Source organism: Pollachius pollachius (genome assembly GCF_949987615.1).
Source record: "Pollachius pollachius genome assembly, chromosome: 17".
Lineage (NCBI taxonomy): Eukaryota > Metazoa > Chordata > Actinopteri > Gadiformes > Gadidae > Pollachius > Pollachius pollachius.
This window is the reverse complement of record NC_136950.1, coordinates 1,576,934-1,592,524: the sequence shown is the minus strand read 5'-3', so window position 1 is coordinate 1,592,524 and position 15,591 is coordinate 1,576,934. Positions and strand designations below refer to the sequence as shown.

The following is a 15,591-nucleotide window of genomic DNA, read 5'->3' as shown; positions in this document are numbered from 1 at the left end:
TCCTGAGCCCTGCAGCCATCTATAAGACCCCATATCAGTTCATTCTGAGCCCCCTGCAGCATCAGACCCTCCTGACCTACAGTATCAGACCCTCCTATAGTATCAGACCCTCCTACAGTATCAGACCCTCCTGACTTACAGTATCAGACCCTCCTGACCTACAATATATGACCCTCCTATAGTATACGACCTTCCTGAACTACAGTATTAGACCCTCCTACAGTATCAGACCCTCCTGACCTACAGTATATGACCCTCCTACAGTATCAGACCCTCCTGACCTACAGTATCAGACCCTCCTACAGTATCAGACCCTCCTACAGTATCAGACCCTCCTGACCTACAGTATATGACCCTCCTACAGTATCAGACCCTCCTGACCTACAGTATTAGACCCTCCTACAGTATCAGACCCTCCTGACCTACAGTATATGACCTTCCTACAGTATCAGACCCTCCTGACCTACAGTATCAGACCCTCCTACAGTATCAGACCCTCCTACAGTATCAGACCCTCCTGACCTACAGTAGTAGACCCTCCTACAGTATCAAACCCTCCTACAGTATCAGACCCTCCTACAGTATCAGACCCTCCTGACCTACAGTAGTAGACCCTCCTACAGTATCAAACCCTCCTACAGTATCAGACCCTCCTGACCTACAGTATCAGACCCTCCTACAGTATCAGACCCTCCTACAGTATCAGACCCTCCTGACCTACAGTATCAGACCCTCCTGACCTACAGTATCAGACCCTCCTATAGTATCAGACCCTCCTGACCTACAGTATCAGACCCTCCTGACCTACAATATATGACCCTCCTATAGTATAAGACCCTCCTGACCTACAGTATCAGACCCTCCTGACCTACAGTATCAGACCCTCCTGACCTACAGTATTAGACCCTCCTACAGTATCAGACCCTCCTGACCTACAGTATTAGACCCTCCTACAGTATCAGACCCTCTTGACCTACAGTATCAGACCCTCCTGACCTACAGTATCAGACCCCCTTCAGGTCCTCTGTTGGGATTGCCTCAACTAGTCTAGTTCCCAGGGGAACCCGGTCTTCAGCCTTACTCTACTTTGTCCTATTCTAGGGACCATTCTACTCTAGCTCTACTCCTCCTCCAACGTACCTCTGTCTATATCATACGTTATCTCCCTAGACCGGGACCCCATAAAACCAGAGGTCCACCCTTGGTCAGACCCCCTGGCAGAACCCTCCGGTCTCTCAGAGGGTCAGGACCCGGCTGCTGTTGACCCAGGCCCAACAGAGAGTCCTGCAGCTCTTGGTCAGAACTAACCTCGTACCCTGGGACAATAATCCAGATGAGTTAGGGTTAGGATTAGGTCAAACCCTGTACCCTTGGACAGTGGGACATGGATCCATATTAGTTAGGGTTAGGGCCAACACTGTACCCTGGGACATGAATCAAGATGTTCAGAATTAGTGTTAGGGCCAACATCAGCACCCTGGGACATTAATCCAGAAGATTTAGGGCTAGGGCCAACACCATATTGGACATGTATCCAGATGTTAAGAGTTAGGGTAAGGGCAAGCATAGCACCCTGGGACATGGATCCAGATGTTAAGAGTTAGGGTTAGGGCCAACAGCAGTACCCTGGGACATGGATCCAGATGTTAAGAGTTAGGGTTAGGGCCAAGTGCAATATCCATGTCAGGCGCTGCAAAGGGGACGTGTTTCAATGTGTACCAGCATTATGAATTAAGCACTTTTAAGAACTGAAGTGCTCAGAGTGACAAGTGTCATTCTCCACATTAAAGAAAAAAATCTTTTTTGAAATAGAATGCTACTCTCCTGCTACTCTACTGATACTCTACTGCTTCTCTACTGATACTCTACTGCTACTCTACTGCTGCTCTACTGCTGCTCTACTGCTACTCTCCTGCTGCTCTACTGCTACTCTACTGCTGCTCTCCTGCTGCTCTACTGCTGCTCCTCTCTACTTGGACTCTTGCTAATCTACTCTATCCTTATAGTGCCAGACTCCTTAGCTAATGTGTGTTCTTTAGATTTACGAGGGGCATTAGAAATGGGCGCAGAGGGCCTCTGGACGCAATGGATAGACCTTCAGCCGATCAGAGCAACAAGACTCGTGACACATCAGTGGCAGCCATCTTGGTTGTTTATGGCAATGCCTCAGCTGCGCTCCCGCAAGGCTTTCCTGAGCCCTGCAGCCATCTATAAGACCCCATATCAGTTCATTCTGAGCCCCCTGCAGCATCAGACCCTCCTGACCTACAGTATCAGACCCTCCTATAGTATCAGACCCTCCTACAGTATCAGACCCTCCTGACTTACAGTATCAGACCCTCCTGACCTACAATATATGACCCTCCTATAGTATACGACCTTCCTGAACTACAGTATTAGACCCTCCTACAGTATCAGACCCTCCTGACCTACAGTATATGACCCTCCTACAGTATCAGACCCTCCTGACCTACAGTATCAGACCCTCCTACAGTATCAGACCCTCCTACAGTATCAGACCCTCCTGACCTACAGTATATGACCCTCCTACAGTATCAGACCCTCCTGACCTACAGTATTAGACCCTCCTACAGTATCAGACCCTCCTGACCTACAGTATATGACCTTCCTACAGTATCAGACCCTCCTGACCTACAGTATCAGACCCTCCTACAGTATCAGACCCTCCTACAGTATCAGACCCTCCTGACCTACAGTAGTAGACCCTCCTACAGTATCAAACCCTCCTACAGTATCAGACCCTCCTGACCTACAGTATCAGACCCTCCTACAGTATCAGACCCTCCTACAGTATCAGACCCTCCTGACCTACAGTATCAGACCCTCCTGACCTACAGTATCAGACCCTCCTATAGTATCAGACCCTCCTGACCTACAGTATCAGACCCTCCTGACCTACAATATATGACCCTCCTATAGTATAAGACCCTCCTGACCTACAGTATCAGACCCTCCTGACCTACAGTATCAGACCCTCCTGACCTACAGTATTAGACCCTCCTACAGTATCAGACCCTCCTGACCTACAGTATTAGACCCTCCTACAGTATCAGACCCTCTTGACCTACAGTATCAGACCCTCCTGACCTACAGTATCAGACCCCCTTCAGGTCCTCTGTTGGGATTGCCTCAACTAGTCTAGTTCCCAGGGGAACCCGGTCTTCAGCCTTACTCTACTTTGTCCTATTCTAGGGACCATTCTACTCTAGCTCTACTCCTCCTCCAACGTACCTCTGTCTATATCATACGTTATCTCCCTAGACCGGGACCCCATAAAACCAGAGGTCCACCCTTGGTCAGACCCCCTGGCAGAACCCTCCGGTCTCTCAGAGGGTCAGGACCCGGCTGCTGTTGACCCAGGCCCAACAGAGAGTCCTGCAGCTCTTGGTCAGAACTAACCTCGTACCCTGGGACAATAATCCAGATGAGTTAGGGTTAGGATTAGGTCAAACCCTATACCCTTGGACAGTGGGACATGGATCCATATTAGTTAGGGTTAGGGCCAACACTGTACCCTGGGACATGAATCAAGATGTTCAGAAATAGTGTTAGGGCCAACATCAGCACCCTGGGACATTAATCCAGAAGATTTAGGGCTAGGGCCAACACCATATTGGACATGTATCCAGATGTTAAGAGTTAGGGTAAGGGCAAGCATAGCACCCTGGGACATGGATCCAGATGTTAAGAGTTAGGGTTAGGGCCAACAGCAGTACCCTGGGACATGGATCCAGATGTTAAGAGTTAGGGTTAGGGCCAAGTGCAATATCCATGTCAGGCGCTGCAAAGGGGACGTGTTTCAATGTGTACCAGCATTATGAATTAAGCACTTTTAAGAACTGAAGTGCTCAGAGTGACAAGTGTCATTCTCCACATTAAAGAAAAAAATCTTTTTTGAAATAGAATGCCTCCCTCTAGTGGTGGAGAGAGGTAAATTATATATTGCATGTCTTTCACCCAGTGAATATAGAGGTTAGCCTGGTAGAAGTGGATGAGTACATTGTAATGAGACATCTGTTTTCTTGCACAGAGAGCCGGTCGGACCAGAAGGTAAAAGAGAAAAGTAAGAGACTAATTTATAATGCAAGCACTCAAAGATGGATTCAAAATCATTTCAGTTTAAACTGAACTGCAATTTCTCTCTCTCTCTCTCTCTCTCTCTCTCTCTCTCTCGCTACCTCTACCTCTCTCTCTGTCTTTCTCTCCCGCTCTCTCTCTGTCTCTCTCCCTGTCTCTTGATCTCTACCTCTCTCTCTTTTTCTCTCTCCCTCTGTCTTCTCACTCTCTCAGCTAAGAAGAGTAAGCCCAAGCTGCTGAATAAGTTAGATAAGACCATCAAGGTGGAGATCGACGCCGCAGAGAAGTTACGCAAAAAGGTAACATGGTGCACCCTCTCTCTCCCCGTCTCACTCCACCCTGTGTGTCTCTGCCCGACTCACCCGTCCCGTGTGGGTCTGTCTCGTCGTCCCGTGTGGGGGTCTGTCTCGACGTCCCGTGTGGCGGTCTATCTCGACGTCCCGTTAGGGGGTCTGTCTCGACGTCCCGTGTGGGGGTCTGTCTCAACGTCCCGTGTGGGTCTGTCTCACCCGTCCCATGTGGGTCTGTCTCACCCGTCCCGTGTGGGGGTCTGTCTCGTCGTCCTGTGTGGCGGTCTGTCTCGACGTCCTGTGTGGGGGTCTGTCTCGACGTCCCGTGTGGGGGTCTGTCTCGACGTCCCGTGTGGGGGTCTGTCTCGATGTCCCGTGTGGGGGTCTGTCTCACCCGCCCCGTGTGGGGGTCTGTCTCGATGTCCCGTGTGGGGGTCTGTCTCGACGTCCGGTGTGGGGGTCTGTCTCGATGTCCGGTGTGGGGGTCTGTCTCGACGTCCCGTGTGGGGGTCTGTCTCAACGTCCCGTGTGGTGGTCTGTCTCGACGTCCTGTGTGGGGGTCTGTCTCGACGTCCGGTGTGGGGGTCTGTCTCACCTGTCCGATGTTGGGTCCCCAGGGGAAGGTAGAGGAGGCTCTGAAGAGCTTCGAGGCCCTGGTCCAGAGGTTCCCCCAGAGCCCGCGGGCGCGCTACGGGAAGGCTCAGGTATGGCCCTCTGTCTGTCACATACTGTCCAACGTCTGTCTGTCCTCCACATTCATTGAAATGTTGTTCTTACTTTTTGTGCTTGTATGCTTGCTTGTGTGTGTCTATATGTGTGTGTGCGTGTGTTTCTATGTATTGGTGTGTGTCTCTATGGGTTGGTATGTGTGTGTGTCTCTGTGTGAATGTGTTTGTGTGTGTGTGTGCGTATGTGTGTGTGTGTCTGTGCTTGTCTCTGTGTGCTTGTGTGTTTATGTGTGCATGTGCGTGTCTCTGTGTGTGTGTGTGTTTATGTGTGTGCATGTCTCTGTGTGTGCGTGTGTGTCTGTGTGTGTGCATGTGCGTGTGTGTGTGTGTGTGTGCGTTTCTCTGTGTGTGTACATGTCTCTGTGTGTGTGTGTGCATGTGCGTGTCTCTGTGTGTGTGTGCGTTTCTCTGTGTGTATATGTGTCTCTGTGTGTGTGCGTGTCTTTGTGTGTGTGTGTGTGTTTCTCTGTGTGTGTATACGTGTTTCTGTGTGTGTGCGTGTCTTTGTGTGTGTGTGTGTTTCTGTGTGTGTGTGTGTACGTGTCTCTGTGTGTGTGTGTGTGTGTGTTTATGTGTGTGAATGTCTCTGTGTGTGCGTGCGTGTCTGTGTGTGCGTCCGTGTGTGTGCATGTGCGTGTCTGTGTGTGTGTGTGTGTGCGTTTCTCTGTGTGTGTACATGTCTCTGTGTGTGCGTGTGCGTGTCTCTGTGTGTGTTTGCGTTTCTCTGTGTGTATACGTGTCTCTGTGTGTGTGCGTGTCTTTGTGTGTGTGTGTGTGTGTGTGTTTGTTTGTGTGTATACGTGTCTGTGTGTGTGCGTGTCTTTGTGTGTGTGTGTGTGTGTGTTTGTTTCTCTGTGTGTAAACGTGTTTCTGTGTGTGTGTGCGTGTCTTTGTGTGTGTGTGTGTGTTTCTGTGTGTGTGTGTGTACGTGTCTCTGTGTGTGTGTGTGTGTGTGTGTGCAGGCGGAGGACGACGTGGCAGAGAAGCAGCGCAGCAACGATCTGCTCCAGAGAGCCATCAACAGCTACAGAGAGGCCTCGGAGCTGCCCTCTGCGACCCCTGACCTCATCAGGGTCACGCTGAAGAGGCGGGCGGAGAGGCAGCAGTTCCTCGGTAGTGGGGTGGGGGGGGCATGAAGCTAACGTAAACCAGTGGCGGCTGGTGATCAAAAATGTTGGTGGGGCACAGTAATAGACAGGGGGTCTGGGTTCACCCCCCATAAAGAAAATTGAATTTAGTAGATTTGATTTCCTGTACTCTGGTGCATTTTGGGGATGCCCACTACCTACTTAACTACTATTCATTCAGATTCATAGCCTACATCCTGGCTTGCAGGGCCTGGACAAGCTTACACTGCTATATATATATATATAGAGACCTACTTTATGGCCATTCCACCAGCCATGCTATTTGACCCATTGTTGTTATTCTGATATTGAGACAAATCACGATCACTGTCCTATAGCGTCCATTTTTTGTGAGTCTCAATGTCTACTTCAAATGCAGTTAGAACTATGGGACAGTTGCTTCATTTTGTTTATATGCCACAGGCCGAAAGACTAAATTAATATGTGACTTACTTGCTCCTTTTAAGTATAACATTGCTTGGGGAGTCCAATTCCTCCACTGAAAAGGGTGGAAAGTGCTTACTACTCTCTGCTAGTTAGCGATTTATCTCTTATCTACATGAAGTCGTGTTGCACAAATGCTGCTGAGGGAGGTAGCCTATTTGATTGATTCGCTGAATTGTCCAATCATGTGGTGATAACAAAAAAGAAAAGCGATACCATTGGCCTGGGGCGCACACTGGTGCGACCCAAGGGCGAATTTTCTTGCGCCAATGAAAAGCTGTCTCTGCTTGATAGACAGCAAAATGGTTAGCGAGCTTACATTGACTTCAACGTGGCCGGCGCCCCTGACTTAGAGGAGGGCTTTATTTCGAATGACCAATAACTAGCCAAGCCCAAATCATTGACGTTCAGACGCATTTAAATGATTGCTGGCAGTGACAAGAATATCGCACAATTAAACGAGGATAAACGCTATGTATTTTTGTTGATTTATTTCGTATTGATAATAGTTGATTAATAGTTGGCAGATAATTCAAGTGAATATTTCACGGAGGGGCGGCGCCCTAGCGCCCTCTATTGACCCACCGCCACTTACTTCAACCAACTCAATATGTCGTTTTCAAATGGTTCCCACATTCTCAGATGTCTTCTGCTCTTTCTATTCTGTCTTTAACTTATTCTTTATTCCCAATTCTGTCTCGCCCCCTCCCTTCCTTCCTCTTCCCTCCCTGCCCCCTCCTCCCTCCTGCCTCCCTCTCCCCTCCCCCCCCTGTCTCCCTCCCCCTTCCTGCCTCCCTCCCTCCCCTCTGTCTCCCTCCCTCCTCCATCCCCTCCCTTCTTCCTGTCTCCTCCAACCAGGCAGGAACCGGGGTGCTCTCCTGACCCTGGAGAGGCTGGTGGAGGTGTTCCCGGAGGACCTGGGTCTGAAGAACGACCTGGGAGTGGCCCACCTTCTGATTGGGGACAACAAGGGGGCCAAGAGAGTATATGAGGAGGTCTGACCCCTGATCAGTGTTAATTATAAAAGAGTTTAAAGGGTTACTACTGAGAGCTGCTGTCGAATGATCCGCTCCCTCATCTGCCCCCACCAGGTCCTGGCTGTTGCCCCCAGCGACGGCTTCGCCATGGTTCACTACGGCTTCATCCTCAAGTCGGAGAACCAGATCGCAGAGAGCATCCCGTACCTGAAGGTTCACGTTTCTTTCTAACACCAAAGAAGAAACATTGAGACATATTTTATCCATCATGCCTCCCTCTCTCTCTCTCTCTCTCTCTCTCTCTCTCTCTCTATATATATATATTTCTTTATCCCTCTCTCTTTCTCTCTCTCTCTCTCTCTCGCTCTCTCTCTCAATATATATATATATATATGTCTTTATCCCTCTCTCTCTCTCCCTCTCACTCTGTCCCATTCTCTCTCTCTCTCTCTCTCTCTCTCTCTCTCTCTATATATGTCTTTATCCCTCTCTCTCTCTCCCTCTCACTCTGTCCCATTCTCTCTCTCTCTCTCTCTCTCTCTCTCTCTCTCTCTCTGTCTCTCTCTTCTTCTTCTTCTTCTTCTTCTTCTTCTTCTTCTTCTTCTTCTTCTCCTATTCCTCCTCCTCTAGGGAGGGTTGGAGTCCGGAGCTCCAGGAACAGATGACGGACGCTTTTACTTCCACCTTGGGGACGCCTTGCAGAGAGTAGGAGACGACAGTGTAGGTCACAAACACACACACACCGACACACACACACACCTCCTCCTTCAGCAGATTGTCTCAGAGTTGCTCTGCTCCACAGAGCTTTAGGCCAGAGTGCTCCCATTGTGAGGTGGGCTGCTTTATGGACACTCTCCATTCTCTCATACCCTGTCTTTTCATTCCATACTCCTCTCTCCCTTAGTCTCTCATTCTTGCCATGGGCAACATACATGCTTTCTCTCATTTCCAAATGCTTTACTGGTATGAAAAGCATACAACAACACAATTATAGTCACCTAGATCCTGGAGCGTGTGACCAGTGTGGGCCACTTATGACCCGTCTCTCTGCAGGCTTACCACTGGTATGAATTGGGACACCAGCGGGGGCATTTTGCATCTGTGTGGCAGAGGTCTCTCTACAACGTGGACGGACTGCAGGCCCAGCCCTGGTGGACCCCCCAAGAGACCGGCTACACAGACCTGGTCAAGGTATTCTTTCTGTGTCTCTCTGTCTCTCTCTCTTTCTGTCTTAGTGAGATGTTTGTGTTAGTGAAAGTGTATGTATGTAAGTGTATATGTTACGGTGTCCAAGATACATTTATCAGCAGATTTGGACAACCCAACATAAAGACTTAGACGACAGGGTTTGCTGGGAAAAGCATTGTTTTTACTGGTTGGAACAGTGATCTTACAGTTTCACGCAAGTGAAACAAGTAACAGCAAAAACTCTCAGCAGAAAAAGCCAAGGTGGTTGCCACTGCCACATGACAGTAAAGGAAAATTATAAAGGAAAAACCTCACGCTGACTAGCTGGGAGGTGCAGCTTCCCTCACTGCCGGGCCCGACACACAACTAGCGAAGCGGACAAATAAAACAGTGCGTCTTCCGGGGAAGCTATATGGCTACCTTACTGATCCTAACCTTAAGGTGCAGAAAGAAACCAGCACGGTAAAAACAAATCTAACGTATTTAACAATGTTAACAAATAGGTAACAGAAGGTACAGGTGTGCCACTGTCTGTTCTCAAGATGAGAGGGAGAGAGAGAGAGAGAGAGAGAGAAAGAGAGTTAGCCGCCATCTTCCACTCAGCTTTATATGAGTGGGGGCGGCGCCAACAATCAGGGAGAGCCAGTCAGCAACTCTCAGCCACGATGCTCCACCTCCAGGAGGTGTTTGAGATGGTTGGGTGCAGGAGCAAGGTAAGAACAAGACATTAGTGCAAAACACACAAAGGCAGCACAATACCAAGTGCACATAGCACTATCACGTATTGGTATAGAAGTGTATATCATGTGTATGTAGTGTATAATGCTGGTTTCATGGCCCTCCTGTCCGTCTGATGTCTCACATCTACCAACTGTTTTTTTGTGGGAAATGGTGCTGGTTGTGTACTGGGAGGGCGTTCAGACTCAGCTCTTCTCCAGCGTGGAGGTGAGGGTGGGGCAGGCCTGTGTGGAGTGTGTTTAGACGTGTGTGTGTGTGTGTGTGTGTCAGGCTCTGGAGCGCGGCTGGAAGGCCATCCGGGAGGAGGTGCTGGCGGTGATGGACCTGAAGACCGGCCTGTTCATGCCGGAGGAGGAGAACCTGCGGGAGAGAGGAGATTGGGGCCAGTACACTCTGTGGCAGCAAGGTGCACGCACACACACACTCATTCAGACACACACACATGCACGCACATACACACACAACCACACACGCACACACATTCAGACACACACAGACGCACACACACAACACGCAAACATTCAGACGCACACACACGCACACCCACGCTCACACGCACACACACACATTTGCACACACATACACGCACATTCAGACCCACATACACTCACTCACTCAGACGCACACACAAGCATGCACCTTCAGACACACGCACACACACATGCACATTAGGACACACAAGCACACACACACACATGCACGCACTCAGACACACACACACACACACAAACACTCACACGCACATGCAGACACACACACATGCTAACACACAAAGACACGCACACACACTCAGACGCAGACTCAGACTCTCTATCTCACTCTCTCTCACTCTCAATCTCAGTCTCACTCTTACTCTCTCACACACACACACACCAAACACGCGCATTTATTCAGACACACACGCACGCATTCAGATACACACACACACACACCAAACACGCACACGCATTCAGACACACACACACACACACTCACGCACATTCAGATACACACACACAAACAAATTCGCACACACGCACATTCAGACGTACACGTACACACTCACTCACTGAGACGCACACTCACACGCCCTCACACATTCAGACACAAACACACGCACGCACCTAGACACACACACTCAGACACACACGCATGCACACACACAAAGACACACACACACTCAGACACACACCCCCATTCTGTTATTTTCCTCCTATCATCTCTCTCTATCTCACTCTCACTCTATATCACTCTGCCCTCTCTCTCTCTCTCTCTCGCTCTGCCTCTGTCTCGCTCTGCCTCTCTCTCTCTCTCTCTCTCTCTCTCTCTCGCTCTGCGTGTGGTGTTAAAGTCTACATAAATACGTACAGAGTCAACCTATCCAATGATACGCATACACACACACAATGCACGTGTGTGTGCTTCTGTATCAATGTAAGGAGTGTGTGTGCAGGGAGGAAGGCTGGAGACGCATGCCGCAGTGTCCCCAAAACCTGCTCCTTGTTGGAGCGATTCCCTGAAGCTACAAACTGCAAGAGAGGACAGGTACACACACACACACACACACATATACACACTCACTGCACAAAATAAACTGTAATACACTGTAAATACTGTCCAAACTGTTAAAGATTAAAAAGTAATCCAAACTTATAACAATTAGGCTGGTTATTTGAGTAGTAAACATACAAAAGCATAAACCAAACTGAATAATCCGAGGCCTCAGATGGGAGTTCGCCCCACTTCTCTCTATTAGCTTCGCAAGGAGAAGTCCAATGCATTGGCAAAAGCAAGGACTTCTTTTACAGTGGCACAGGTCTCAGAAATGCTGAAAACAGCTCTGCTCCACACATGATGTGTGATGGAAAAATTCATATGTTGTTTCCCCTGCATCATGTTATCTCTGTCTCCTATTCCTTGCACTGTCTGGCCACCCTGTTCCTAGCGTTATATAACATTATATAACGTTATATAATGATGACCTTTGTGCCTGGGGTATACCGTTCACGAGGGAGCAGAGATCCCCTCATGCATTCTTCTACCTGAATTCAGGAAACTCATTCATTTAAGTACATTATTTGATTTGATCATTGACAAATGCAGTGTGGGGAGACGTAACAGTGACTTCTCAGTTGATCCTTTTACCCTTGACCGACCCAAGGGTGTCAGCAAAATGGCACAATCAACAAAGTGCAGTTACAGAAACAGAATGTGAAAATGTAATTTTTCCCATTACATTTCCACCTTTTGATAATTATACAAATAATCATCACATTCAAATCATCTGTTAAAAAAACGTTCCACTGTCATAAATGCGAAAAACAAACAAAACAATGCTACTTTTTGAAACAGTGCAATGTCTTTACACCTGGTTGATAACAGAACTATAAAAGGCTTCTTCTCTTTCCCCGGTCCTTCATGATGACTCTGTGGGACCGTCTTTATGGGGTGTGTTATCTAAAATGAAGGGCTGTGTTGCTCTGGTCTTAAAGGGCTTGTCGTTGGGCTTCCTTCCAGGGGTCCCTTTGGGGGCTTCTCTGGTAGCTCTGATGCTCGTTTGCAGTGATTGGTGGATTTGGACCAATCAGGATTTGGAATGCTTTTGACCACCTGGGTGTATTCCACGCCTATCTTTTGTGCTCAAATCCATCATTCAGTGATGAAATGGAGCATTTGGTTGCGAATGGGCTGTTTGTGTCTGCGCGCCTCGGCCAGTGGTACACTGAGCACATACTGCGCACCTTGAACTTTTTTTTGCATTTATTTGGATTACTTTAGTAAACCAATGTTGTTGTAGTGTGCACTGCGTCCTCCTATTTGACACATGGACTCTCCCATGTGTCAACTTAGCATTATAGGGGAAAAACCAGGCCAGTAAGCATGGCTTGTCGTCAGGAGCGCACCAAACACCTTGTTCTTTAGTGCATTCCGCACGCATTCATGCTGGATACCCAGGGCCTCGGCCCTCTAGGAGGTCCTCTTCATGTGGCTGGTCCACACCTTCAGATCGCTGATGTTCTGGACCTGCATGTTAGTGCACAGGGCACCGGCAAACCCAATTCTTCCCATTCTGCAATTTACCTTGTTGCGTTTTTTTTAGGCGACTCACTTCTGTTCTGACCGTAACCCATAATCACAATTTGCTTTACCTTACCCTGAGTGTTTTTTCTCACCATGTTAAATAGTGAGTGGATTGCCCACTCTCCCGGAGTCCCTCTCGTGCCCCACCGTCTCCTGTCTGTAACCTGCAGGGATGATCAGTCACTCGACGTGTGGCTCCGAGGTCCTCGAGGAGAGCAGCGATTCCACTTCTGACACTAAGTGTGTGGTGGGAATTTAGACCACGTCAATCATTTCTGTCAAACTGTGCGTGTGCATGCTTGTGTGCGTGTGGGTGTGGGTGTGGGTGTGTGTGTGTGGGGGTGCAGATCAAGTTCTCGGTGATGCAGCCTGGGACCCACGTGTGGCCCCACACCGGGCCCACCAACTGCAGGCTGAGGATGCACCTTGGGCTGGTGGTCCCTGAGGAGGGCTGCAGGATCCGCTGCACCAACCAGACCAGGTACCGTGTTCCTCTCTCCTCCCCTCTCATCTCTTCATCTCTCTTCATCTTCTCTCACCTGATCTTCCCCTCTCTTCATCTCCTTTCTCCTCATCTCCTCCTCTCTCATCTCTCTCCTCATCTCCTCCTCTATCCTCTTCTCCTTCTCTCTTCATCTCCTCTCTCCTCGTTTCCTCCTCTCTCGTATCCTCCTCTCTCTTCATCTCCTCTCCTAATCTCTGCCTCTCTCTTCCTCTCTTCATCTCCTCACTCCTCATCTCCTCTCTCTTCTTCTCTCGTCATCTACTCTCTCTTCATCTCCTCTCTCCTCGTCTCCTCCTCTCAACTTATCTCCTCCTCCTTTCTCATCTTCGTCTTCCACTCTTTTTCTTTCCTGTTTTTTCCACTTCTCCTTTTGTGCTCCTTTAAGCTCCTCCTCCTGTCCAACTGTGCCCTCCCCTCTATCTGCACTCTTCTGTACGTCACACACCCTGACCTCCTTTCCCTCCTGCTTCCTCCTGTCCTTTCTTTCCTTCATGGTCTCCACCTCCGCTCATTCACTGTCCCCTTTCCTATTCCCTCCTGTCCCTTGTCCAACTCCAGCTGTTCCTCTCCTCCATCCAGCCGTATTGTCTCTCCCTCCATATCAACAGCCTCTCTCTCCCCCTCTCCCTCCCCCTTTCTCCATCCCAGGGCGTGGGAGGAGGGCAGGGTGCTTATCTTTGACGACTCCTTTGAGCACGAGGTGTGGCAAGAGGCTGCCAGCTACCGCCTGATCCTCATCGTGGACGTGTGGCACCCGGCCCTCAGCGCCCATCAGCGCCAGACCCTGTCCCCCATCTAGACCGGGTCAGGAGGCCAGACCCTGTCCCCCATCTAGACCGGGTCAGGAGGCCAGACCCTTTCCCCCATCTGAGACATCTTGTTCTGTTGCCTCCTGGACAGACAGACAGACAAACCACGTTGTGCCAAGTTTGGCAGAGACGGACACCAAGCGACGGAGTGCCAACCTGACTCTGAAGTGATGAGGGGGCCGATACACTGACCAGCCTCTCGGCATTGACTTTAATATTATTATTTTGCTATGAATGACTAATTGAATGTGTTTTCAACAGAGACGTTATAAACTTGCCTTAGGAAACATCCCAAGCCTCATGCTTGTGTTTTTCACCTGGTGGATGCACCTGTCCTCGTTAAGCCTTGTTAAGCCTCGTTAGCCCTGTCTTAAGTCTCAATCAATGAATACCCTTGCCCTGGCTGTGAGCAGTAGGACTCGTGCTCTCCCCTCTGGCTCACAAGTCTGGGCAGTGTTTTCAGTGTGCAGAGGGGATTGTGTCTTTCAGTGTGTGGATAAACACTGTGATATTTGAATGAAAGTATACGTTCACCTGTGAGCATTCAGAAAAACTGACAAACAACATCATATACCATTTGAACTTGCCAGATCAATATAAATCACACAATGGATCATTGCTCTTATGATACTGTTATGAAAATGTTTAAAGCTAAATGTAATTAGAAGTAAGACGGGCGGTCGTCAGCCAACCCTCTAGGGAATGGCCAGAATGAAGCTACAGCCCAGTGTGACAACACATCCCTGACTACGCTAAACTCAACGGCTGGTTTAGGACAGACCTGATCAGTGGCTCAGTGGCTGTCTTGTGGAGTTCTGTGTGGCCTGCTGTAGGAGTATTCACTGTATATCGCAGCGTTGAAGTGAATCATCATTGTTTGTTTGATAGCATGCACAGAAACAGGAATAACTACACCTTCGTCAAATAGATAAAGAATCAAATATGTAACAAAATCAACAAAAAAACAAAATCTTTCTACTATTTTATTTTTTTAACAAAAATAGAATATTTTTGTATGCTGATGATCAAGTACATCTTGTAAATGTGTCTTTTTACTATGTGTTTCAAAAAGCACATTCAAAAGAAGGTCCTGTTCTCTACTGCTCTTTGTAGTTTTTTAACACGCCTCCACATCCTACAATTGCTGAATAAAACAAATAGGTAACTTGCTTCTTGGAATGTCTATGTTGTATTTGGTTAATAATTTTAAATATGTTTGCTAGTGCATGCCTGTTTGGTCGAGTTTAATACATGTCTGCTTCTTTGCTTCTGCCCACACACTCCTATAGTCATCAGTATTCTACTGTAGGTCTGTAGTCATTAGTTTCCTACTGTAGGTCTCTCCTTTAGTCATTTGAATCCTTGTGTAGGTCTCTCCTGTAGTCATTAGTATCCTACTGTAGTTCTCTCCTGTAGTCATCAGTATTGTACTGTAGGTCTGTAGTCATTAGTCTCCTACTGTAGGTCTCTCCTATAGTCATTAGTATCCTACTGTAGTTCTCTCCTGTAGTCATCAGTATTCTACTGTAGGTCTGAAGTCCTTAGTATCCTACTGTAGGTCTCCTGTAGCATTACAAGGTACAAGGTATCTTTATTATCCCGAGAGGCAATTTGATGCACAGCCAGC

General features: G+C 48.5%; 1 protein-coding gene across 4 annotated transcripts in view; it reads left to right on the top strand.

Moving 5' to 3' along the window:
- Positions 1-15,133, top strand: part of unm_hu7910 (un-named hu7910) — a 47,667-nt gene extending 32,534 nt beyond the window's left edge. For all 4 annotated transcript variants that reach the window (XM_079754406.1, XM_079754404.1, XM_079754405.1 and 1 more), the window contains 12 exons: positions 4,052-4,084; positions 4,312-4,397; positions 5,006-5,092; positions 6,079-6,229; positions 7,546-7,682; positions 7,779-7,877; positions 8,295-8,384; positions 8,718-8,855; positions 9,861-9,996; positions 11,023-11,114; positions 12,998-13,131; positions 13,804-15,133. In XM_079754406.1, the coding sequence (XP_079610532.1) occupies positions 4,052-4,084; positions 4,312-4,397; positions 5,006-5,092; positions 6,079-6,229; positions 7,546-7,682; positions 7,779-7,877; positions 8,295-8,384; positions 8,718-8,855; positions 9,861-9,996; positions 11,023-11,114; positions 12,998-13,131; positions 13,804-13,954 (1,334 nt within the window). In that variant the 3' untranslated portion in view covers positions 13,955-15,133. The remainder of the gene's footprint in view (positions 1-4,051; positions 4,085-4,311; positions 4,398-5,005; positions 5,093-6,078; positions 6,230-7,545; positions 7,683-7,778; positions 7,878-8,294; positions 8,385-8,717; positions 8,856-9,860; positions 9,997-11,022; positions 11,115-12,997; positions 13,132-13,803) is intronic.
- The last annotated feature ends 458 nt before the right edge of the window (positions 15,134-15,591 follow it).